Source organism: Fukomys damarensis, unplaced genomic scaffold (assembly GCF_012274545.1).
Source record: "Fukomys damarensis isolate Sample0158 unplaced genomic scaffold, DMR_v1.0_HiC HiC_scaffold_3, whole genome shotgun sequence".
In the NCBI taxonomy this organism is placed as follows: domain Eukaryota; kingdom Metazoa; phylum Chordata; class Mammalia; order Rodentia; family Bathyergidae; genus Fukomys; species Fukomys damarensis.
In genome coordinates, this window is record NW_022900915.1 from 12,028,856 (window position 1) to 12,055,264 (window position 26,409).

The 26,409-nt window shown below is 38.6% G+C and overlaps 1 protein-coding gene across 1 annotated transcript; it reads left to right on the plus strand.

Annotated features, from left to right (window-relative positions):
- The first annotated feature begins 13,081 nt into the window (after nucleotides 1–13,081).
- Nucleotides 13,082–25,923, plus strand: Grxcr2 (glutaredoxin and cysteine rich domain containing 2). Its single transcript, XM_010627042.1, has 3 exons — nucleotides 13,082–13,417; nucleotides 19,602–19,829; nucleotides 25,627–25,923. The coding sequence occupies exons 1-3, from the start codon at nucleotides 13,082–13,084 to the stop codon at nucleotides 25,807–25,809; spliced, it is 747 nt and encodes a 248-aa protein (XP_010625344.1). The 3' UTR covers nucleotides 25,810–25,923.
- Nucleotides 25,924–26,409: the final 486 nt, after the last annotated feature.

The window sequence follows — 26,409 nt, forward strand, 5'->3', positions numbered from 1 at the left end:
ACGATTTTCATCCTGAGAGAATTTAGGAGCTTTAAAATCTATGATTTTAGAGAAGAGGAAACAGAAGTCCAGAGAGGGCTAGAGGCTTGTTTCAGGCCCAAAGCAATTTCTATGGATTATGTTGGGATTAGAGCTCCTACATTTTGAGTTTGAATAAAATCCTCTTTCCATGGCTCTTAAACCTTTTGTGACTTTAGTGGCACCAGTGATACAGGACAGAGAATAGGTTTTTCTAGAAAGATTTTTAGCTTTTTGTTACTTTTTAGGTATACAGTACAGTTGCATTCATTATTGGGATCTTGTACCTTTCCATGATGTATTTTGGTTCTTATTTTTCCCCATTCCCCTGCCCTCCCTTCATCCCCTCCACTCTTCCCTATTTACAAGGACTTTATTTCCATTTTTTTCCTTTTCTCACATTTTTTCTTTTCTCTTCTTTCCTTACCCCTACCCTTCCCACTTCCCCTACTCCTTTAGCCCTTTTCTTCCTATGTCAAATTATCAATTATACCATTTGAACATTATTTACTCTTCTGGTTTTTCATACCTGAGAAACTATTCAGTATTTACTCAAGTGTGTCCTATTTATTTCACTTAAGAGCATAGCCTCAATGTGCATCCATTTAGCTATAAATGTTTCTAGTTTCTCATTCATTATGGCTGAGTAGTATTTCATCTTATAGAAAGACCACATATTCTTTATTCAGTCTCCAGCTGAAGGACATTTGGACTGTTTCCAAGTTTTAGCTATTACAAACTGTGCTGCTATAAATATGGGTAAACATATATCACTGTGGTATGATTCTTTTAATTCTTTTGGAAAGATACCCAGCAGAGGGATAGCTGGGTCAAATGAGATCTCTAATCTTAGTATTTTGAGTTATCTCTTTATTGATTTCCACAGTAGTTGCACCAATCTGCATTTATACCAACAATGGAGAAGGATTCCTTTCTCCCCACAGCCCTACCAGCATTTGTTATTGGTTGATTTCTTGATAGCAGCCATTCTTTCTGGGGTAAAGTGGAATCTCAGTTTTGTTTTCATCTGTGTCTCTTGAATGACCAGTGATGTTGAACATTTTTCATATATTTATTTGCTGCTTTTACTTCTTTGTCTGAGAAATGTCTATTCATTTCAGATGCCCATTTTTGAAACGGGTCTTTATATTTGGGGGGGTCTGATTTTTTTTTGAGTTCTTTATATATTCTAGATAGTAGACCTTTGTCTGAGTGAGAAACAGCTGGTAAAAATGTTTTCCCACAGGGCCGGGGATTTAGCTCAGTGGTTCTGTCATCTGCTTCACAAGCGCAAGGTCCCAAGTTTGATCTCTGGTACCAAAAAAAAAAATGTTCCCACATTGTAGGTTATCTGTTATCTCTGTTGATGGTTTCTCTTGTAGTGCAGAAGCTTTAAAAGATGAGATCCCAGTTGTTGATTCTTTGTGCTAGGTCCTGTGCTACTGAGGATTTGTTCATAAAGTCTTTTCCTATGCCAATGTCTTTGACAGTTTTACCTAATTTATCTTCCAGCAAATTTAGAGTTCCTGTTTTAATACTTAGATCTTTAATCTACTTGGATTTTAGTTTAGTGCGTGGTGAAAGTTATAGGTCTAGTTTTAATCTTTGGCAGGTTGAAATCCAGTTTTTCCAACACCATTTATTTAAGAGGCCATCTTTCCTCCACTGAGGATGGTTAGCTCCTTTGTCAAAGATGAGGTGGCTGAGTGTGTCAGGACTTATTTCTGCATCTTCTAATCTGTTCCACTGATTCTTGGGTCTGTTTCTTTGCCAGTACCTGCTGTTTTTATCACAATTGCTTTGTAGTATGGTTTCCAGCTGGGGATTGTGATACCCGCTGCCATGTCTCTGTTGCCTAGAATGGCTTTTGCTATTCTAGGTCTCTTCTTTAAAATGAAGTTTTGTACTTTTTTTTTCCTCTAGTTCTGTGAAATATACTGTTGGAATATCAATTGGGATTTCATTGAATCTTATAGCAGTTTTGGTAGTATGGCCATTTTCACTATGTTCGTTCTTCCAACCTAGGAACAAGGGATGTCTTTCCATTTTCTTACATCCACTTCGATCTCTTTTTTTCAGAGTGCTAGTTTTCAGTGTTAGAGGTCTTTTGCTTCCTTCATTAGATTGATTCCTAGGTATTTCATCTTTTGGATGCTATTGTGAAAGGAATTGTTTCCCTAATTTCTCTCTCAGTGATTCTGTTATTTGTGTACAAGAAAGCTATTGATTTTTGAGTGTTGACCTTATATCCAGCTACTCTACTGAATCAGCTAAGTATAGAAGTCTTTTGGCAGAGTTTTTTGTCTTCTGTGTAGTGTATCATATCATCAGCAAATAATGACAGTTTACCTTCTTTTCCATCTTTATTGTTTTTATTTCTTTTCTTGTCTAATTTCTATGGCTAATGTTTCCAGAATTATATTAAACAGGAGTGGTGATAGTGGACATCCTTATATTGTTCCTGATTTTAGCATGAAGGTTTTCAATTTTTGACTGTTTAGTATGATGTGATGTTGGCTGTTGGTTTTTCATAGATAGCCTGTATCAAGTTGAGATAAAGACCATCTATTCCTATTTTCTGCAGAGTATTTATCATGAATGGGTGTTGAATTTTGTTCAAATGCTTTTTCTGCATTTATTGAGATGATCATATGGATTTTGTCCTTGACTCTGTTAATATAGTGTATTACATTTATTGATTTCCATATGTTGAAACATCCTTGCATTCCTGGGATAAATCCTACTTGGTCAGGGTGTATGAGCTTCTTGATATTCTGTAGTCTGTTTGCCAGTATCTTATTGAGGATTTTTGCACCTATGTTCATTAGGGAGATTGACCCAGAGTTCTCTTTTTTGGTTGATTATTTCCCTGGTTTTGCAATCAAAATAACACTTGCTTCCAGCAATGAATTTGGAAGTACTGCTTCTCTTTCAATTTCATTGAAAAATTTAAAGAGTAGTAGCATGATTATTCTCTAAATGTCTTGTAGAATTCAGCAGTGAAGCCCTGAGGATCTGGGCTTTTCTTTGTTGGTAATTTTTTTTATCTTTATTAAGCTTCTTGGTACATTTTAGGTATACAATACAGTTACATTCATCATTGGGATTTTGTATTGGTAAATTTTTAATTATGTTTTTAATTTCACTGATTGTTATTGAAGTGTTTAGAATTTTTCCAGAGAGGTTAAACAATTTATTAAAGATCACACAGTTACAAAGATCTAAAGCTTGTGCCCTTTGGATTATCCTGTACTACCTTTTAGGGGGTAAGATGTAATGCTTCCTATGAATAAAGCTCTAAGTATTCAGTTAATGCTAATTTGTGCCTAGGGGAAAATGTCATAGGGATATGTAGAAGTTTATTTATATTTAAAAGCTAAAGTCTGCCTAGTGAAGTTGGTTGAGGATGTGGGTTTCAGGGCCACACTATCCAGGTTCAAATCCAAGTTCCACCAGTTATGCCTGTGTGACCTTGGCATTATGCTTAGCCCCTCCATCTAGGTCTTTTAAAAATATTTAGCTTCCTATTTCACATTGTCAATTATCTCATTAGGACCTTATGTACTATTATAGTTTTTAGGAAGACAAGGGCTAAAGGTGTAGGGAAAGTGGGAAGGGTAGGGGAAAGGTAATAAGGGAAAAGAAAAAAAATATGAGAAAATGAAAAAAATAGAAATAAAGTGTTTGTAAACGGGGAGGAGAAGAGGGGGTGAAGGGAGGGCAGGGATAAGGGGAAAAAAGAGAACCAAGACCTGTCATATAAAGGTACAAGATCCCAATAGTGAGTGTAACTACTGTATACCTAAAATGTACCAATAAACTCAATTAAAAATAAATAAAAATATTATTAAATATTAGGTATAGCTTTAGCATTTTCTCATAGTGTTGTGATGAGAGTAAAAGAGAGATAATGCTTGCAAATCACTTAGGTGATCAAAAATGTTGTGTCCTCTGATTTTATAATTTGCAAGTTAATTGGTGTACATGACAAAGCATAAAATATCGGGAAGGATATATTATAAATTTAGAGTAATAGTGGTTTTTTTAAAAACAGCACTGGGGATTAAACCCACAGCTTTCACACTGAGCTACAACCCTAGTCTTTTTTAAATTTTAAATTTTGAGATAGGGTACTACTGCTAGGTACCTTGCTCAAACTTGCCATACTCCTGCCTCAGCTTCCCAGAGTGCTGGAATTACAGGCATGCCCCACCATGCCCAGCTAGTAAGAATAATTTTTTAGGATGAAACAGGACTTCTGTTTCATTCTTTACTCCCAGCTCTTTTTTTTAAATTCATTTCCAAAAAAACATATTCATGTTTTTACTTGTGTGTTTTTATGTAATGTCCTGTTTTATTTAACCCTTATGTCATTTCCTAAACTTTGAAAAAATTTAAAAAATATTCCAGGAATTCCATTATTCTTGTTACATTTTCCTGGATCAATGAGCCTGGGCAAGTTCTTCTTTTTTTTTTTTTTTTTAAATTCAATTTATTGGTACATTCTAAGTAGACAGTACAGTTACATTCATTACTGGGATCTTGTACCTTTACATACCAGGTCTTGGTTCCCATTTTTTCTCCTTGTCCCCACCCTCCCTTCAGCCTCCCCTCCCCCCCTTCAAACACTTTAATTCCATTGCAAGTTCTTAGTAGAGAGGTTTGAAATGAGTCAGGAGGACCTTAGGCCAGCTCACTGTTACTGCCCACCTGGCCTGACCCAGACCTTTTCAGACCCACATAGTTTTCCATACTCTACTGTGAGCTCCTTGGGAAAAGGGCTGCAATTACTGGGGTCACTTCTGTGGCCCTCTCCCCTAGTGTAATGCTTTCAACAGAGCAGGCACACAATCCCCTCACCCAACCACGTAAAGTCCTAGTTTGTTGGGCTACACAGCCTCAGTTCACTCTCTTCCCTGCAGGTGGCAGAGTCCTCCTCCTCCTCAGCTCAGACTAACCAAATTTACCAAAACCAGACACAGTGCCTACTCTCAGTAATATATTTTCTAACATCCTTCACAGTTCTGGATTGAAATTAACACATTAAATATCAAAGTACATCCCCTTCTGTCTCTCTTAGACAGAATTTTTCTTTCCCTCAATAAATTTTTCCTACTCTTAAAAAAAAAAAAAATCAATGTACAAGTATAACTTCAAAACAATGCAATGACCTTGCTATAATATAATGGAAAAGATGAGAGAAAACTAATTAATAGTAAAACATTATATATTTTAATGACAAATGCATGGGTGGGTGAGAGTTTTCTGGAAGTTATGAAACAGTCAGATGCTACACTTCTGTCTAGGGCCCCGGTGAAGATGATAGCTGTAGGCACTGTCTGGTACTCCATATTTTCATCATGAAATAATTTCCCCAAATAGCGGACAACTCTTGGTAGGACTCTAAATAAAATGAAGTATAAACTTCCCTCAATTTGAATGTATTTTCAGTCCCCCAAAATGTACTGTACAAGTTCACAAACTTAATTCTTTCCATGATTCTGGTCATAAACCAAATTGGTCACAAACTGAACCATATGCAATGGTTAGGTTCAGTGTTGACATTATGGGGAAATTTGATTTGGTTTGCAACCAATTCAGATTGTGATCAGAATTGTGGAAAAAATTAAGTTTGTGAACCGAGGCACCACTTGTATATCAAAGCTAAGTCCCCACTCCCACCAAAACTAAACAAATAACTGGATTAAACATACAACTAGGGCCTAGGCTTAGATCATTAAGAAGAGTATTTTACCCTTGAGAATCTGAAGTGTGGCTCAGTGTTTTGTTGTATAACATACTGCAGGAAGTCGTGTCCCTAACCCTCTCAATTACTAAATGCCTGTGCTGTTTATTCACTCTGTGTACCAGCACTAAAAAATATTTCCACAAATTTCAATGGCGCCCTCTAGGGGGCACTACTGACCTCATGAAGAATGTGCATAATATGAAGGTGGTCACAAACTGACTGAAAGAGAAGTCACAGGTGATTTATGGCTCCCAGCATTGAAATGCAGCTAGTTTGATTAAAGATATAAAATTTTCATTTAATGTTATTGATATATAAATTTAAAAATTGATGCTCAATTCAATCATTGGAAAAGTTTTAAGTATGATCCCAACAACTTGACCATATGAATCTTCTTTGTCAACTATGCACTTTATGAAATCTGAACATGATGAACTATTTCTGACTGAAAGTTTAGTGAATGAATTGAGATGCTCTATAAATATAAAATACACATAGTAATTAGAAGGCTTAGTAAGTACAAAGAATGTAAAATGTCTCGTGAATACTTACACTGGATTCTATGTTGAAATGATAAAATTGTGGACATACTGGATGAAACAGTATAATCAATTTCACCTGTTTCTTTTTGCTTTTAAATGCTGCTACTGGACAATCTGAAACCAAATATATGGCTTGTGATACATTGTTATTTGGAGAGTGCTGGGATAGAGAATACTTGGAATCATTTTTTTAGCTGCGGAGATGAAGAAATACATAGTAAAGTCAGATGTGAGAGAGGAGTGAGGAAAATGAGTCCCTTTTCTTTAGCAGGCAAACCAGAGGCTCCAGAAACTAGGCCTTTGGATGTTAGAATAATCCTGAGTGACTAGTATTTTTTAACGAAGGCCTGGATTTTGGCAGGGTTAATGTTTCTCCACTACACTCACCGTATGCTGGGCCCTCTGGGACCCTGATCAGGGGGGTTGGCCTGCAATACCACAGGCTCAGGCCAACTCTGCTCAGAGGCAAGGAGGAAAGGCCATTTCAAAGCTGGAGGAAGAGGGCCTCTCCCTCCATCCTGGGGATGTGCAGATAATGTAGGGGCTACATTTTAGAGTGCACAGTGGGCTGTTGCCCTGAGGCAGAGCTTAGAGACCCAACTGCACAGTAGATAAAAGTCTGTTGTGGGTTTTAGACTCTGATGAGACTAGTTAAAATCATTTTTAAGGAATCACCTTTCTCTTTCCAAGTGGTCAGTTTCGTGACGGGAGATGGGGCATTTCATGGTGAGAAGCATGAGCTTTGGGGTCAGACACGGCTTAGAATAACGACTGAGATGACATGGCTTTGGGGCCCTGCACAGGTAATTTAACCTTTCTAAGCTTGCGATTCCAGCTGCCCAGTCTGGGAAGTATCTCTCAGATAGTAAATGCCCAGTAAGTGGTTGCTCTTCATTACGAAGGGGTGCGAGTGGTAGCTGGGGAGAATTTCTAAGTAGAAAAGCCTTTTAGAATATCTCCCAACATCTTTTCTTTAAATACTGGCCCAGGACATCAAATTCCAAAAAGAAAGTTTTGTAGATATTGTGTCTTGGAATTGGTCTATCCCCTAGTGAGATTGACAAAGTGTATTAGGATATTACACATTTGGAGAAGTCTTGCAATAAATAAATCAGTTTAACTGGCTTTTGCCCAGCATTTCCCAAACTTATTTTATTAGGATTAAAAAATAACTTTTAGCTCTGTGTCTTATACTTCGAGAAATGACCAGGGAGAAAATGTTCTCCCTTCTAAGCAGAGCTGCTTGACCTTATAAGTTGGCCAGATTCTTCCTGTTATGTGGATGGAGGAAAGTGGGCCAAGCAGTCAGACGCCACCTACATCCATAGTGACAAATCATCCCCAAGGGAGCTTGGACAACTTTGGAAAAAGATTTTTAAAAAAGTGATCATTAGACACAACAGTCTCTTGAAGCACTGCCTCCCGATTTCCTATTTTAGGCGGTAGTGGAGCAGGGGCAGATTATACACTTAGAATTTGTTTGTCTTGTATTTTATAAAGTCCATGAACCTTCCTGACTATCTGCAAATGAGCAATAACTATAATAACCTTCTGCTATAACAATATTTCAAATGGAAACATGGGGCTGGAGTTTAAAGACACACATACACTCAGAATGTAGTAACATATGAGCAGATTAAAAGGATATGTTTAATTTATATGCCCTACGCTGCTTAGAAATTATAGATTTAAAAAGATCTCTGAAGGATGACGTTCATACTCAATTTGCAATAATTACACATTTCTTTCATCAAGACACATATCTAATATAATCTCCCAAATCCCAAAATACACATGAAAATAAAGCCCAGTAAATGACATCAGGCAGGATAGGGTAAAAATGCCACTCCTAAAAAGATTTACAACACACTAGGGTCTAAATCAAAATGCACAGAAACAAACCTAGGCATCTGTGAATCTTCTTATAAAAGCATCATTTCTCCCTGATTTTTTATTAGAAACATTTCAAATGAACAAAAATCAGAATAACAGCATAATAATCAATAATTGAGAGTTGTGACTTTTTCTATTTTTGTATCATACACACATATATTTAAATATACACATATGTACAAGTATACTGAAGGGACAGATTTTTTTCATATTAAATTGCAGGCACGGTGACACAGTTACCTTAAATACTTAAACATGTATCTCCTGCAAAAGGGATGCTATCCATATAATTGCATAACATTATTTTGCTTAAGAACATTAATAACTCTCTAGTTCCATCTGATAGAAATTCTAGAGTCAAATTTCATCATGAAGCAATCAACGTTCATATATTACATTTAGCTCTCTTTAAATCTGGATTTTTTTTTTTTTTTTTTTTTGGGTACTCGGGATCAAACTCAGGTCCTTGTGGTTTGAAAGGGGGGGGGGGGGGGCCCCCCCACCAAAAACCCCCCCCCCCACAACACTTTTTTTTTTTTTTTTTTTTTGGGTACTGGGGATCAAACTCAGGTCCTTGTGCTTGCAAGGCAGGCGGCGGCACCACTGAGCTAAATCCCTCACCCATGGAATATTTCTCTTACTGCTAGTATTTTTTTCCTGACATATTGACTTTTTTGTATCAATACTTGTAGATTTCTCACAGAGGGGCTTTGTCTTTCTGATGTTTCCTCTTGGGTATTTTATTTCTTCTATCCTTTATTATTCATCTAAATAAAAAAATTAGACTTGATTGTATAAATATTGAAGATTCTTTTCCTGAATACCTCATAGGTAGGCTCATTCTGGCTGGCATTGTTTCCCCGTAAGTGCAAACATGCCCCCGTCAGTATCAGGATTGTTTTGGTTTGAACACTGTCTAATTTGAATTCAACCAAAGGGAAAAATGGTAGAATCCTCAAGATTTAATTTTCTCTAGTCAACTGCATACATTATCTGTTTCTTTAAATGTGAGGCATTTCTAATTCAAAATTAGTGCTTACTCATTATGAAAAAGGTGAAAAATATACAAAAAAGTATGGAAAAGAAGAAAAAAGTTACTGCTTATCTTCTTTTCAGACAAAGCCACTAACATTTTAGCATAATTCTTTTTCTCTGTAATATGATGATTGCTATATCATAGAACATAAAATTCTGTTACAATTTTTCCTACTTGATTTGAACTATAAACATTTTTTCATATTATGTAAAATTTTTTAATAACTCCTTTAATAATGACTGTCTTTCAGATTGTGGAATTCCTACCCCTGGATATTTAGGTTGGTTTCAATTTTTTCCTAGTATAAATAATATTATGGAGAATATCTTTACCTAGAAAAATGTTTTTTCCTTTTAAAATTTCCTTATAAAACTATTGAAATAAAAGAAATGAATTCTTAAAATTTATTTTGCTCCTGATTCTCAAAGTAAGACAAGCTTATCATTGACAAGTAAAATATAATAAAACTGAAAAAAAAAGGACTCCACATTCCCCACCCAGAGGAAGTTGTTATTAGCATTTTGACATGATTTCTTCTCATACAGGCAGTTATTTTCCTTTTGAGTAAGGATCAAGAATATGAAACATTTTTAAGGCTTTTGAAATTACTACCAAAATTGTTTTCAAATTACCATTTGGTAATTTTTCTGGAAGTACATGAGTTGTGACTAATCTGAAAAACACTAACATCTAAGAGTCAAAAAAGTAAATATGGTTATTTAGAAACTTCCCATAAACTTCATTTTGGCTCCCTAAAACTCTGTGAACATGGGATAGGGTATAAAAAAGTGGTGAATAAATGTTACTTGAAAAACATCTCTGGCTTTTGGAATGGTTGCAGCCCACAGTTTTGAAAGGCTGCCTTTGTCAATTCATTTTGGAGGAAACTGGACATGTTTATTTGACAGGTAGCTATGAAAGTGAGCTCACTGGTCCTTCTACATGAAGTCGAGCTATTGATCACTAATATTTACTTCCTGGGACAGACAGGAGAGAAAATACTCTTCTAATTAGGGGTTTCCAATCTTTGTCATGTCTGACATATACAGAAAATGATGATATTGTTCTATACTCTGGAGTAATGAATGAGGCTGATATAGTCCTGAGCCCCACCTGGCTGCCCTGAGGGCTGAAGAACAAGATCTTAGACACCTACAACCCATCATGGCACATCTGTGCCAGCTGTGAATTCTATGGAACCTAGAGGTGTTAGGAAGATCATTACTTTTTTAAAAAATTTGTTTTTCTAGTTTTGTTCTCCCAACCTTTTCAACTTATACTCAAGGACCCTAACTGTGACACGTTTCCTTTATACTGTAGAAAGGTAGATATTTTTCTTAACAAACTTCTGATCCTCCCTCTTCACTATTCTCCACAACACATGCTCTATTCCCATTCTGAATGTTTTATTTACTATTTACCCTCTCTCATCTAAAGTCACTCATTTAACAATTATTTGATGAGTTCGAGTACATACAAAGGCACTTTGCTAAGCACTGGAGATAGAGAGATGGTATAGACAGCTTCTGACTCTAATGGTTCACACAAGATTGGGAAAGTAAATTGAGGACCCCAGCATAGAGTCCTGATCTCCTCCAAGGTGCTCTGAGGCAAGGTGAAAAGAAAGACATGGAAACAAGAGTTAACAGAAAGCAGGAAGCTGGGATGGGCCACACCAAGCATGTGGTGAGGACCCCAAGCGACTAGGACTGTCAGTATTTATTGATTATACAAGCATAGGTAAGAATAGGGGAAGGGGATATGTGTGGTATCCCGTGACATCAGCTGACACAGGCAGGGCTTGTAAGAGTGTGGGGGGGTGAGGCTTGCAAAAGGAGCAGAACAGACTAAATGTAGGTTGTGGTTAACTAGTAAACTACTAAAACAATTAAGGGAGGGGTAGCTCTAGGAAGGAATGTGATTTGGAGCCGTATGGTCCTTGGCCACAGTGTTATCTCACTTAGGAGCCCTGGAGCTTCACAGATCGGACTTCGATCTCTGCAGCAGCCACTGGTGGGGAAGTTATACTCGCTTGCATGCCATTCAACATGCTTCTGAGAGTCATATAGGCCTCATCCAGTTCTGAGCACACTGTAGCCAATTATGGGAGGAAAATGCCTGCTCCTTACTACAGCCTGCTCTAAGCCTGGCGGCAGGGAGTGTGGCAGGGGTTCTACCACAAAGGGAAAGTGAGAAGTACTTTAAAGGTTGTAGGTCCATAGCTCCCTGGCTTGCTCCCTAGGGCAGTGGGAGGGAACACTTCCCAGAAGCAGTGAGTTTTAAGGTGTGACTTGAAAGAGGAGTGTGATTTTTATTCACCGATCAGGAAACAGAATATTGCAGGTGACAGAAACTTGAGGTTTTGAGAAACTCAAGAGCTCGTGGGTGTGCCTGGAATGCCAGTTCCAGGGAGCACCTGGGAGTGTGACGGGATGAGGCTGGAAGGAAAGAAAGATGAGGCTAGGTTATGAGGAACCTTATCTTGTCACATGCCAGAGTTAGAACTTGCTATGCAGTGGCTCTCTGGACAAGATTTATAAACTGGGTTTGACATTTCTAGACTTTCTGGGAAACCTTACTTTTGCATCAGCGTAAGAAATGTAATTGGGAATGGGTAGGGGAGTCATTAGAAGGCCACTGCAACTTTGAAGACGGGGTGATGAGGCTTTCTAGGGCCGGAGTGTGGGGTGGATGAAGCAGCCAGTGGAGGCAGAACCCATGGGGGTAGCTGTAGGAGAATGGTCAGTTTGGGCAGTTAAGCGAGTGGCAAGGGCATTAGCAAAGACCCTCCCATTCAGGCTTTTCCGATCCAACCCACCCTTTTAGATGCAAGCTGAGTGCCCTTTTCTTTACCAACAGTCTTTTTCCATCCTTTCCAGATAAACATTCTGGGATTCAGCATTGGACACTTTGCTCTCCAAGCATAAAATTATTATTTCATCTATGTTAGGTTTTTTTCTAAACTGGATTGTGGGATTCTTCTCAGGACCCACAGCCCATGAATCTCTGATATTTATCCATTTACCATCACAGTGTTGGCATTTACCGGGTCCGACAGGCACTGGGGACTAATGTTGAACTTGCAAATGAAATGTTAATAAAAATTACATATAAAGTTGAGATGTTCTGGATAATGCAGGGGTAGAAGACTCAGAATCTAAGATATTTGGCCTCCTCCCTTCTAAGCAGAAATTCCCAAGAACCTCCACTGTATCTAGGCCCCCATGAGACACAATTTGAAAATTTTCAGCTTTGTGGATTGATCATAATTTTTGGAGTCCAGTTTGAGTTTAAGCTTCTTTTCTGCCACTTTCTTAGCTGTAATAGGGGAGGTAGATGAAGAAACAACTCCAAGATTCACTTTTCCCTTCATAAAACAGACCTAATACATTCTTTGTAGGGTTATTGTGAGGACAAAGTAAGATAATGCATGTAATAATCTCTGGTGATTATCTAAATGTTCACTAGATTATAGTTAAAAATTGTTAACATATTAAGTGCCTGATTCTTATTGAACCAGTACTTGATTGATCTAATAAACTTATTTATTCTTGTGTTAAGGAAAATCAGGATTGGGGGAAGTTATGGTGAGCTTGAGATTAAGAGGGGAGCCAGTTTCATCTTATGTTCCATCCACTCCATAAACCCATGTCTACCTGCCTTTCATGAGGGGCTATCAATATTTAATGTATGAGTGTCAGTTGCTGTAAACTGAGCACATCCCCGCACCGACTTGAATTAATCATATGTGGGAGGAGAAAGCATAAAATGCCTTTTTCTCAGAGCCCTAAGTTTCACTGGCTACACGGTAAACCTGGAAACCACAGGGTAAAGTTCCTCCTAATGGATGACCCTGAAAAGAAGCTGGATCAGAAGAGCAATGGAAAAACCCGGAAAGTACGATTTAAAATCTCCTCCTCCTACAGTGGCCGAGTGCTGAAGCAGGTCTTTGAGGATGGGCAGGAATTAGAGTCACCAAAGGAGGAATACCCTCATAGTTTTCTCCAGGAGGCTCTTGAGCCCATGGATGGTGTCTACGGGTCTGGGGAACCCCCCAAGTCCCCACTGTATGCCCCTAGGCTGACTGCACAGAGGATCAGTGTGTTCAGAGAAGGCAGTGCTTACACCTTGGCCGGCAGCCAGCCTCTGTTCAATGATTACAAGGGGAATGACCATAAGGTTGGTATTGTGTGTGGTGATAAGCTTTAAGAGTAGGACTTCCTAAAAATGTTTAGAGAAATACCTAAATACTTCAAATATGTTTCTTACTTATGCTCAGCTACTAGCAAGAGTTATAGGTGTACCAAATGGGAAGCTGTTATTAGAATAATATTTCTGGGACAAAAATAACATGCTGTCGCCTGCTCATTAGAAAGTGCAATGAGCATAAATAGTGTTCAAATTCCATCCAGAGTAATATATTGTAATTGGGGCTTTGGCTGTATATTCTCCATGTGTAAATTAAATAGAGGTGCAGTGGTTTTCACTGCAGGTTGCTAGAGTGCTGTTCTAGAAAATTATGCAGCAGTAGGTCATTTTATTCCTGAAAGAGTTGGGTGTTTGAAGGAGACCATTTTACTCCAGCCAATTACTCAGCTTGGGGTTTATACATGTCTTGTTTTTTTCTCTATTGCCTTCCTACGGCCAACTTTTAAAAACATTTGCCTGTTTATTTTTTGCCCTTTGCATTACTTATTGGTTGGAATGCTGGGAAGAGATAGTGAAAAGCAAATCAACCAGAGGAGATGTTATCTCCTCTGAAGAGTAGTTCAATGGAGTATATGTTTTGTCTGTGAATTTCAGTTATCTTCCCCTGTACCACGGGTAACCAAAAGTCCACACATGATTTTCTCTTAGGCTCCAAGAACCTGGAAAATACCTACTGGTTTCTGAAATTTACAGGTGATGTACATTTGCTTACGCAAAGTGGGACCATCAATGCCTTTTTTCTTTTAAAGATTATTTATAATTATATAATGTATCCAGGTTATTAGTGAATAGCACACCAGGAGATGTTCTCATCTTTAATGTGTGAAATTCAGATCATTACTCTCTAATCATTTTTATTTAGTTTCCCGAGGGAATAGGTAATGTGCCTGTTGCAGATAAATGTATTGGATTTACTGGCATTGGTAAAAATATACTTATAGACATGTCCACAATGACTAAAGATAATATCAGGTTTCTTTTTGATATTAGAGGGAACTGGGATGGACGATTCCTCATGTTATTATAATAACCTATGCACTACAAAAGGCTATCATACATTATCTCCATTTATCTTACTGGGTCTTCATCACAATCTTGTGAAGAGAGTAAAAATGTAGTCATTCTCATTTTTCAAATCAGAAAAACTGAGTGCCAAGTTGATAAAGGACCTGCCCGATATCACAGGATTCTTAGGCGGAGAGTCAGAATGAGAATCTAGATCTTCTCATTCATCATCCTGTTTGTTCTGTGACACATTCCTCTTTAAAGAACAAGATCACTCATAATAATAATGATAATAACGACCACCCATTGAGTACTTACTATGCTGTACATACTCAGCTGTGTATTATACCTACAGTATTCCTTTCAACCTATATCTATCTTACTGGCACATTTAGAATGTACAAATTCATGCTTCATTTAAACCTTCTACAAGGCTATGGTAGATAATTTTGGGTTGCTTCATAAGTCATTTGCCAAACTTGGCATTTATGTAAATGTATGATGTCACGTGGACTCGCAAAACCAGATAAGCGAGTCTTCATGTAGCATGGCACAGTTGTATAAAATGCGGAACTCAAGAGACCATCTTGAAGATTTGATTCCTGCTTGTTCTCAGTATTCTTATTTTCTCTGTTCCCTCATCAAGCGTCATATCCCAATCTTAGCCAGGCTCTGGGATGAGGAAGGTCCTGATGGACTCATGTAGTTTTGCAAACTGAGTTCGGTAGTGTGACATGAGAAAGAAGGAAACGAAACCTTGCATGTCACAAGTTTTAAATAGCAGACCCTATTGTGAAATAATCTCTAGTAAATACCAGCTGTGAGACCACAATGAGCAGCAGCCAAGCGCAGTGATTCACAGGAACGTGTCTGAACACGATCACCTATATTTGTACACAAATGTTCTTGGCAATTCGCGATTGCCTAACACTGGAAGCTGCCTAAGTGTACCCTGTCTGAGGAATGGATGACCTCAATGTAGCACATACATATAATGGAAAGCTTTTGTAAATCGGAATGGGTAGAGGGCTGGAAGGGAAGGATGGGAGTGGGGAAAGACAAGAACCGATATATAGCATGTACAATTACAAATTCAGTTCTGAATGTGATCATAATGTAGACCTAAAATGGACCAATAAACTCAATGAACAAAAAAAGAGAGGAAAGCTTGATACACTGCAACATGGATAAATCTTGAAAATATTAAGCAAGCAAAATTAAGCAAGTCACATAAAACAAATACAGTATGATTCCTTTTACATGATGTTCCTAGAATAGTCAAATTCATAGAGACATAAATTAGAACGGTGGTTGTCAGTGCTGGGGGAGAAGGAATTATTGTTTATTGGATTGAAGGTTTCAGTTTGAGAAGAATAAAAAGTTCTGGAAATAACAGATGGTGGTGATGGCTGCACAATCCCTTTTTTTTTTTGGTAACAGGAATTGAACTCGGGTCCTTGCACTTGTGAGGCAGGCAGAGGAACAACTGAGCTAAATCCCTGGCCCATACACAATAATTTGAATGTACTTAATGCTAATAAATGCTACACTTAGAAATGGTTGAAATGGTAAATTTAATGTTCCATATATTTTACTATAATCATCGTAGTAAAGCAAGGGCTGTGATATCAGTCAAACTTAGCCTTGCTCTACCCAGCTCTACCTACTCACTGCGTGAACTTGGGCATATGTTTTAACTTTGCTCAGCTTCACTGTTCTTGTCCATGATATGAAAGTAATGGAAGTACCTCTTAAGAGTTACTTATGGTGACCAAAAACAGATATTAATCAGTACATACTTAGCATGGTGCCTGGCACCTTGTATGTGCTTAGTAACTGTTACCTACCATTGTGATACTGAGAAGGCGCTTATCAAAGAAATGTTGACTTAAAAAATCATCTGTGTTAAGTAGAAAAAGTAGTTTTAAGTAATCAATATTTTAAGGCATTAAAACTGACTGAAATTTATAAGGTTTAAAAATAGGAAAGGAAGGGAGGTACATTTACTGAATACTCACGTTAGACATATTGCGTAATTCTATCTTTACTATACTTCTCTATTTTGTGGAAAGAGTTCTAAAACAAGTTTATAGTGGTTAACAACTTGCATAATCTATCAGTGTCAAAATCTGAATAAAATTTAGAATAGGTTTGTCTTCAAGTCCCATTAAATTTCTAGTACCCAATAAAAGGTCAGTGCACTTGAAAACAGCAATGGAAAGGTTTAATGGCGCTGGAATAACAATCTATAGGCATGTTGCCACTGACACAGGAGTATTCACAAATGCTCAATCATCACAGGTTACCACTGTGGACACAATGGAAGGGACTGAACAATTCCTGGCTCCATCCTGGTCCTCTATAATGCAAGAATCGATGTTCCTCATGGGTAATTGGATGTAACCCGATAATGTGGACTTTAATTACATCCAGAGAGTTTCGTAAGACGCAAGGCATAATTTGGCTGTCAAGATGGGTAAAACTTAAACCATCAGGGTTATTTGGGGCTCTCTCTCTTTGGAGTACATTAAAAAATATTGATTATCCTGGGTGCCTCAGATATTGGCAGCTTAGAGGCAGGGGGCTGGAGCAGGGGGTCTTAGATTCTCTTGGCGAATTGAGAGTTTTGCCTTTAAAAAAGAGGAGGGGAAAAGGAAAAGAAAAGAATAGAAAAAAAAAAGGAAAAGAAAAGAAAAATTTCTGTGGATGTGAGAAAGCTTCCTGGTAACTGAATCTCTTTGGCTATTAGTGGAAGTAGAAATGGAACCTTCCAAAAGTACCACCATCCTTATCTCCTGGTGTTTAGAAACTGATAGTACAGAATGTGAAATAGGAATCCAGTGTGCATAAAATAATAGGAAAAGGAAGCTGCTACATGATCTGTTGAGGAGAGGGAGAGAAAACAGGGCCAGATAGGAGGCTTGTGGCTTAATAGTTGTTGAAAACTTCATGACTGTTTCAAGGAAGGAAACCTGAATATTGAAGTCTTGCTCAATTCACATTTGACTGATACATGGAGGCTTTAAATACAAGACTGCTTAACTGTAGGATCTAAATAGATTTGTTTTATGCAGTTCTATACACAAGGCAAAATATTTCATGCTGAGGTATTTAGTTATATAGTGTGAATGTGCATGTAGTGCTGAAAAGAGTTTTTAATAATAACAAGTGTCACAATGCACACCTTTGCATTTTCTCCAGTTTTTGGCAAACCCGTTTTATATGCTTTTCTCAGCACCTCCCACCTCCCAGAAGCCGATATCATTAGCCTCAGGGTTAGAATAAGAATATTTCATAACAGGATCATTCCTCAATCAGCTCAGAAGCTAGCAGAGAGTTGGGCAGGGTCCTGGAAATTAAGGTCCTACCTATTGACTCTTATCCACTGGGTTTTGGAATGTTAGAGGCCCCCTGAAGGGAGTCTAGGTAATAGAAGGGCACCTAGGAATCTCAAGATAGTTCCAATTTACCACCAGCGTAGAATCATTTCTGTATTTTAATGACTAGCTTGTTTGTAGCAGTGTTTACCAGCTACATGTCAGCCCATTCGCAGATGAGCAAACTGGCATTCTGAGAGGTACACAACTCTCCCGCAGGTACACAACTGTCCCACAGATGGACAATAGAATTGGGATCCAATACTGATTTTCTCCATACTCTCTTAATTCTGGTTAGAAATATGTATTCTTGATCAAGTAATTCCAAAATACTTTAGTTCTCCAGGTTGCTACAGTTTAGGATTGAACCCAGAGTCTTGTGTGTGCGAGGCAAGTGCTTATAACTAATCTCTACCCCCATCCTTGTTTTTTTTTCCTCATTGAGTTTATTGGTACATTTTAGGTATACAGTACAGTTACATTCATCATTGGGACCTTGTACCTTTACATGACAGGTCTTGGTTCTCATTTTTTCCCCTTATCCCTGCCCTCCCTTCACCCCCCCTTCCCTATTTATAAATACTTTATTTCTGTTTTTTCATTTTCTTATGCTTTTTTTTCTTTCCCCCTATTACCTTTCCCCTACCCTTCCCACTTCCCGTACATCTCTAGCCCTTTTTTTCCTACTTCACATTGTCAATTATATCATTAAGATCTTATGTACCATTATAGTTTTTCACACCAGAGAAACTATTTGATATTTATACGTCTGACTTATTTATTTCACTTAGGAGTATATTCTCAGTATGTATTCATTTTCCTTTGAATGAGTCTAATTTCTCATTCTTTATGGCTGAGTAGTATTCTATTTTATAGAAAAACCACATCTTTATCCAGTCTCCAACTGATGGGCAAATGCATCCCTAGGTTTTGTATTGTATTGCAGTATTGCTAAAATTTGTTCCCAAGCCAAAAAAAAAAAAAAAAAAAAAGCTAACACAAAATAAATCCATATAAGGAAACATGAGCTATTAATGCTTTAGGATGTATTTACTGGCATAAAATATTTTTATATTATATAGATAATGACAAAATAGGTTACAACAGAGTATGTGCATCGATCCTATATTTGGGGAAGAGTATATATTATCGGTATTAAGAATATGAATTATGTATGAATTTGGTTTGAATTTGGTTAAGTACCTGACTAACTTTGTCACTTTGGTGAGGTGCTTAACCCTACTAACTCAATATTGTCACCTGTACAATGTAGAAATCATAGCATCTATTTCATAGGGAATTTGAGAGGGATTAGCAAGGATGCAATGCTGGTAAAATTCTTAGCATGATGTCTGATGCAAAAATAGTACTCCACAAATGGTGCCTGCTAATATTATGTATGTATAGGAAAAATGTAAGAGATGTTTTTATAAAATAAAGTGTTTCTTTGCATTTATTGAGCTCTCATTGTGCCTAGCCCTGCCTTGAGGTTGTGGTATGTGGCTACTCTAGAACTTGACCTGTAGGATCTTACACTCTGCGTAGTTAAGATTTAATTGTTACCATGAAAGAAAAGCAGGAAGCTGGTTTTCATGGCTTTAAGAAAGAATAAATGAGCCACTAATGAACTATAGCACTGAGATCTGATAGGATTGAAAGTACTGGCTGGTAGTAACCCCTTCTCTCCTATTTCCTGGGATGTGGACAGGTCCTGCAACCCTGTCTACGGTGATTGGTGGTAAAGGTATCATGCTCATTCTCCATTTCTCTAGCCCCTACCTATTATAGATTTTGGAAAGATAATCATCTACACAAATAACCTGAAAATCATTCGAACCCCAATGGACAAAAGGGACTTCATGAGGAAAATTCTCCAGAAGGAAGGGGAGGCAGAAGAAGAGTGTCTGATGAGCAAGGAAGAAAGCTACGGAGACAGGGACCAGAATGCTGGGCCTCTGGAAGAGGTAGAAGGCACCTTCCCCCATAATCAGTACACACAGGTGCGTCTGGCACAGCCTGCCCCACTCAGGTGGGGAAAAGCTCTACAACTATGGTCTCCAAATTGTTTTGGTTACAAACTACTCAAGCAAGATACTTAAGATGTTTGAATGCTAAAGCGGTAAAGGTATTTTAATGCCTATTATATTTTACTGGTACATCATTAGCAATAGTTGTTTAAATATATATTTCAAATATTCATAATCTTTTTTGGGGGGGTTGACCGCTTTCTTGCTTTCACTGTACAATGTGGCTTATGAACTGCTAGTGCTAGAGATGGAAAAAAAATCAGTTCTGTCTTGTCCTTGTTGGTTCACTTGTGCTTCTATTATTGTCCTTGAGGACACTGCGGAAACTACATGCCCATTTTGCAGATTATTTAGTTAAAAATAAGCACTATCATTCATAGGTGCATGTGTCTAGGCATGAGTAAACTGCAGTGTGTTGCAATACACTGAAAGTGAAGAAATGATCTTGACGATACTAACCACAACACTGAATGTGTTCTCCAGGGTCCTGTGACTGTCTGACTGGGTGAATCTGTTAGCATTAACTGGTTCATTAAAAATTGGTATACAAATTTATTTAATAACATTAGTAGAGCTTCTTGCCTATTTTTAGATAAAGTAAATATAAAAAGCTATATAGCCCATGCCACCTCAGAAACCATTGCTTAGGCACATTCGGAGGACGAGGGGAAAGAGGGCTGGAATTCATTCATCTGCAATGTGGCTTGGGGTGGGGAGACAATGTTCATGAATTTAGCCTAAAAGGGTAAAAGCTTGGGGAGCAGGAGAAAAGAATTTGCTTTCTCTTAGATTCAATCTATTGGGATTTGGAGCATACTGTGGGACGCAACCTCATCTTTGTGGGTTGGTATGGAAAATTGGCAAGGGGCTTTCCGGAATCTGAGTGATCACCCTAACTCTGGGGAGGTTATGAGGTTGTGGTTGGGTTTTGACTGATGGCGTTAGACCACGATTCCAAAGACTCCCTATTACCTCATTTCTCTTACTTTGCAAATCTACTGACCTCTCTACAACCCCTCTAGAATCCATTTTCTCCTCGTCTTTGCTTCTCACCCCCCCTGTACCACAGCACAAGCCACCTGGGCTCCAGCCAAAGATGCCTAAAGTGCTGTTCACATCTGTTCATATTTCTTTCCAACTTGATATTATTCTCAATAAAATGGTTTTGACATGAGAGTCTGATTCCATCACCCCCTTCTCTTTTTTTTTTTTTTTTTTGGTTCCAGGGATCGAACTTGGGTCCTTGAGGTTGCGAGGCAGGTGCCAGAACCACTGAGCTAAATCCCCGGCCCCCATTACCCTCTTCTTATACCTCTCACCCCTCAAAGCTTTTAATGTCCTCTTATTTATTGTACATTTCTTTTGTCACTGGATAAAACATCTAACACACACTACTTAAAGGAGGAGAGATTTATTTATATTTCTAAGAGATACAGTCCATGGTCATTTGGCTATAAGGCAGGAATATCATGGCAGAATGGTACAATAGATCAAAGCCATTTAGTTTATGGTGGTCAGGAAGCACAGCAGGCGAATAGTGCCAGAGAGGAAGGGGCCAAGGAGCTATATATATAACTCTACATACAAGGTCACACCTCTATAACCCACCTAGACACACCCAGAAGGGCACTTAACTAATCTCCTAGGCCACTCCGGAGCCAATCAAGTTGCCAATTAAGCTTAATTGCCACAGGATAAAACCAGAAGTCCTTGTTTGTTCTAGAAAGCTCTGCTGGCTTCTCCAGCCTTGTCTCTCGCACAGATCTCCTGCTCTCTTCCCCAGACACACTGTCCATCTTTCAATCCCTCATATGTTCTTTGCTTTTTCCTATGAAAGGCAAATCCTCTCTGCCTGGCAGTTTCCCTAGGTTCTATGCCAGATTCTCTTGCCTTCTGCACTGGATGTCAAGTGGGTGCCTCACCTCCTCAGAAGGGTCTTCCTTGGCTTGTATGAGGATAAAATCTTCTAGCCTGGGCTGGTCAGGGGACTCTGCCTCTCTCCTCACAGGTGTTATCTTTTTCATCTGTGTGGTTTTTTTCATTAATGTTTGATCTCACCTGCTAGAATTTGGTCTCTATCAGGGCAGAGGCCATGTTTATATAGGATGCAGCACTGTAGTGCCAAGAAAAACAGAGCTCAGCATATGTTAAATGTTTGTGGGAAGAATATTCGTATTTGAGACCAAAGTACCAGCTAGTAGGAAGTATTCTATTGTTATTTTCTATTGCCTTCTATGCAGAATATTAAGAATCTAGCATAGCAGCAGGTACATGAATGTTGCAATCCGAAGTATTATTTTCCCTTCCTAAAATTCTTTAATTGCACTGTTTCTCCTACCATATTGTAACACGTAGGAGCACACATTTTCAGAAGAGGGCCAGAAGTGGTGAAATGCAGGTCACACTGCAGACCTGAATGAAAAAGCAACAGCAGGACTGATAGGACAATTACTTTTAAATTCAATTTAGAGGGATCCGTGTTTTTAGCTGTAGTGCTGTAAACTAGGACAGAGCTATGAGGCAGAAGGTTTCCGAGAAAGGTTATACTTCACTTGTCTGTCCTTTAAACTCTGTTTTAAATTGCTATTTGTTTGTCCAATCCCTCATGCAATAAACGCCCAGACAAGTTTTATTCCAAAAGAGAGGGTCAAAGAACATCAAGGAGCCCCTTCTGACAGAGAGATTCTTTGTTCTGTTCTACGGAACCCAGACACGGCGAGAGCCTGATGAAAGAGCAGGGCAAGGCCGAAAGCCAGGCCACGCTTGAACCTCTACATCAACTACAAGGAGAAGGAGAAGAATAATTGAATTGGGCCACAGTAAAATGTGCAAGGGGAAAAATATCTGGCTTTGTGCTCCATGGATTTGAGGCTATAAATCATCTGACCTTTGTTATGCTTTATGATAATAAAGCACGTTATGCTTTCAGATAATAATAATGATGATAATAACAACAACAACAACAGCTGCCATGTATTGAGGGTTCACAACAGCTAGGTACTACGACAAGCGCATTTTGTGCAATGTCCATTGTATTCTCACAAGGGCCTTGTGGGGCACTTATTACTTAGTCTGTGGCTGGGTAATCTGAGGCTCAGAGGGGTTCAGTAACTTGCCAGAGGTTTTATAACCGTTTGTTTGCCAGACTCATGATCATATTTATATCCCTGCAGTCTCCAGAATGGCTACATAAGCTCTGTTGTGTAGCTGTATTCTATATCTTCCCACTAAATGTTTTCTGAGAATTTTAGAAAACACTGAGAATGGAAGAAAGAGGCTTATATTTTTTTTAAGGCTTGTACAGAAGAGGTCTCTTTGAATACTTGTTCAGTTAATGAAATGATTAATGAGAGCATGTTGAGGGTAAGTGATTTGAGAATGAGAGGACAAGAATGGAAATTCTAGTGAAATCTCTAATAATATACCCTAGAACCACGTGACATTAGATGTTATTTGATTGAAAATGTGTTTTTGTTCTCTACATTAAGACTCACCAAATTACTTCACAATATCTGACCTGGCATTTTCTGCAAATGAATTTTTGGCTCACATGTATAGCATTATAGTAGTGTTTATTGTATTTTCTTTAACAATGTTGATTTATATCATTAACATCTCACTGGAATCAAACAAAAAACATAAAACATACTAGATTTGGCGAAAAATGTATCATAGCAATTTGCTTTAAGAATATTTTGGCAAATACATTTATTTTGGATACTTTAAGGAAAGAAAAGAAATTTCTGCATTGTCAATGTTAATATGTTAAATGTGGCAACAATAAAAAAATTAACAAATGAGTACACAGACATAATGAATTTCTTGCCAAATGAGTGATCACTTCCATCCCCTAAATCTAGTATAAATTAAATGTAACACCTTCCTAAGCATTTTGCAACATGATGGAGCCATTTTTGAAACTCATGCCTCCCTTTTCAGACACTTTTTTTTTTCATTCTTGGATTATAAAACAAAGGTGTGTTAGTTGGGTGGAGCTATGCAGTGGACACCAGCTGTCTTGCTCCTAGAACTTAAGAACAAAAGTGGTTCTCTGCACATGGTTGTGAATGACAAATATCGTGGCAGGCACAGTGCTAGATGTTCAGGAAACATTAGTGAAAAGGTCCTAGCCAAGGAGCAATCTGTCTAGTCCTCAGGAGAGTTTGATAGGGTAGAGAGGAGATGGGCTCCTGACGGGGGGCATGGCTTCCTGGAGGCAGAGCTGCACAGCTAACACTGGGAAGTGATAGGAGTTTGCTGGTCTGGGGTTAGGAAAGGGTTTCAGGAGACCAAGTACAGAGAGACCCAAAGACAAGCACCTGATACAGTGACAAAAAATTAAATCAGCTAAGGAGACTAGGTTTCATCTTAAGGTTTTACCTACAGGGCAAGTGCTCATTGAAAGGTTTCTTGAGTACTTCCTATGAAGCAACCACAATTATAGACCACTTCATAAGACTCACATCCATGGGTAGAAGATCCCATAACAGGCCAGGCCCCATCCTGAATTCATGGCCAGAGTAGGTGGGCATCTGGCCTAGGACTATGGGTGAAGGATGGACTTGAGAAGATGCTTAGAAGATGAAATGGACAGGACTTGGTACTGCACTCACCTGGTGTTGATATGGTGTAAGCCTTGTTTCTTGGGAGACACAGCTTATAAGGAGTTTGAAATTGCCAGTTTTCTTGAGATGTCTTCAGGGAAAAGAAGACAATAGGCCGGGGACATTTTATAAGAGTGAGAGTCAAGGACGAGAGACTTATTGGCAAGGCTTAAAATGGAACTGAATTTTGTGGGGAACATGTGACTATCCACAGAACACTGCATTTACATATATTTTCTCCAATTTAATAGTCCAGCCACTCAGAACTGTAAACATTATCATTCCTGTTTTACAAGCAGAGATGCAGATTAGGAGAGGCTAAGGGGATTGTTTAAGTTGTGTAGCCTACCTCAGACATCAGCTGCAGTCCTAGTCCATTGGCTCCAGAGTACAGAGCTCTTGATCACTGGACTTTACAGTTCTCAAAGAGAATAAAATATTTCATATTTCAGAGCTAGGTCTTGAAAGCAAATACTTTCATTCATTTATTAATTTGTGCATTTATTCATTCATTATCTACATAGTCTCTTAGTCTCACAATCTTTCTGGAGCATAGTATAGGGCAACTATGAGGAGGGGCATTGGGAGCAGGAATTAGGAGCATGAATGCTGGTGCTCAATCTCCTAAGATCAGAATCTATCTCCTCATCTTCCATACTGTGTGTGTAGCATCCGCAATTAGCTTCTCAGTACCTCATTTACCTACGTGTAAGACAGGGGTGATAGTATTCAGACCACCTCACTGTGAAATTGTGAGGATGAGATGGATTGATGCCTGGAAGCTCTTTGAACAACCTGGCACCTACCAAGGATGCTACAAGAGTTCACTAATAGTATTTGGCAATGAGGAAGATAAAAGTCTTTGCCCTAATGGAACTCACAGAAATAACATGTTGAATGCTAACAAGAGTGATGAAGAATGTGAAGTCTCAGAATGCCAGATGTGTCGGCAGAGGGATGCAATCTTAGCGATGTTTATCAGAGAAATCCTCTCAAAATAACTGTGATTATTTTGTGTCCCAGCCAATTCCCTCACTGGCATTTGGGGGAAGCATTTTTCTCTAATTTTGTCCTACACTTTGCTATGACCCCGTGCTATACTGACCTACACATGAATAATGAACTTGAACTGCTGCTCTGCCTAAACCCTGACCTGTCTTTTGCAGGATGGGGAGCTTCCAGAGGACAACTGTTTCCACTGCCGAGGGTCCGGCAGTGCCACCTGCTCTCTGTGCCATGGCAGCAAGTTCTCGATGCTGGCCAACAGATTTAAGGAGTCCTACCGGGCCCTGAGGTGCCCTGCCTGCAATGAGAATGGCCTGCAGCCTTGTCAGATTTGTAATCAATAGCTGTGGCTTTTGTATGTCCACTTCTATTGTACCCTTCCCAATGTTATTTATAATAAACTGCTCCCTCTTTCCTTTCCCGCTCTCAGCAAGGGAGCCAGTGCAACTGCAATCACTTTCACCACCAGCAAAACTCAATTATTTGATGACATTTCATGAAGCTGGTAACATCTTCATGTGGGTCTAAGTAGCAGGGGCATTTTTGAATTAGTCTGCTTTGAGACTGGTTCTAAATGATCTTTCCAGGAACATGTGCATGTATCTCATTTGACATAGCTCAGTTTTCTCCTTGCACCAGTGAACAAATAAATGTACACTTCAAGCAGCAGGTTGAAGTCATTTTCTGGTTGGAAGTTATTTTGCAAAATTATACAATGAGAAAGGAATAAAAAGGCAGATTTCTGATGAACTGAATTTCTGTTGCTTGTAATGTATCTGAAGTTGTCATTGGTCAAATAGAATTTTTAATTAAGCAGAAGAGGGAAGGGGTAGCTAGTGCTGAATACCCTGGCAAGCCACAGCAAGCAAAGCAATATGTTCATTCTGGAGAGAGGCAAGCCGAGGAAGTCCTTCCTTCCAAAGTCTCTTTTGGGTGCTGTGCTT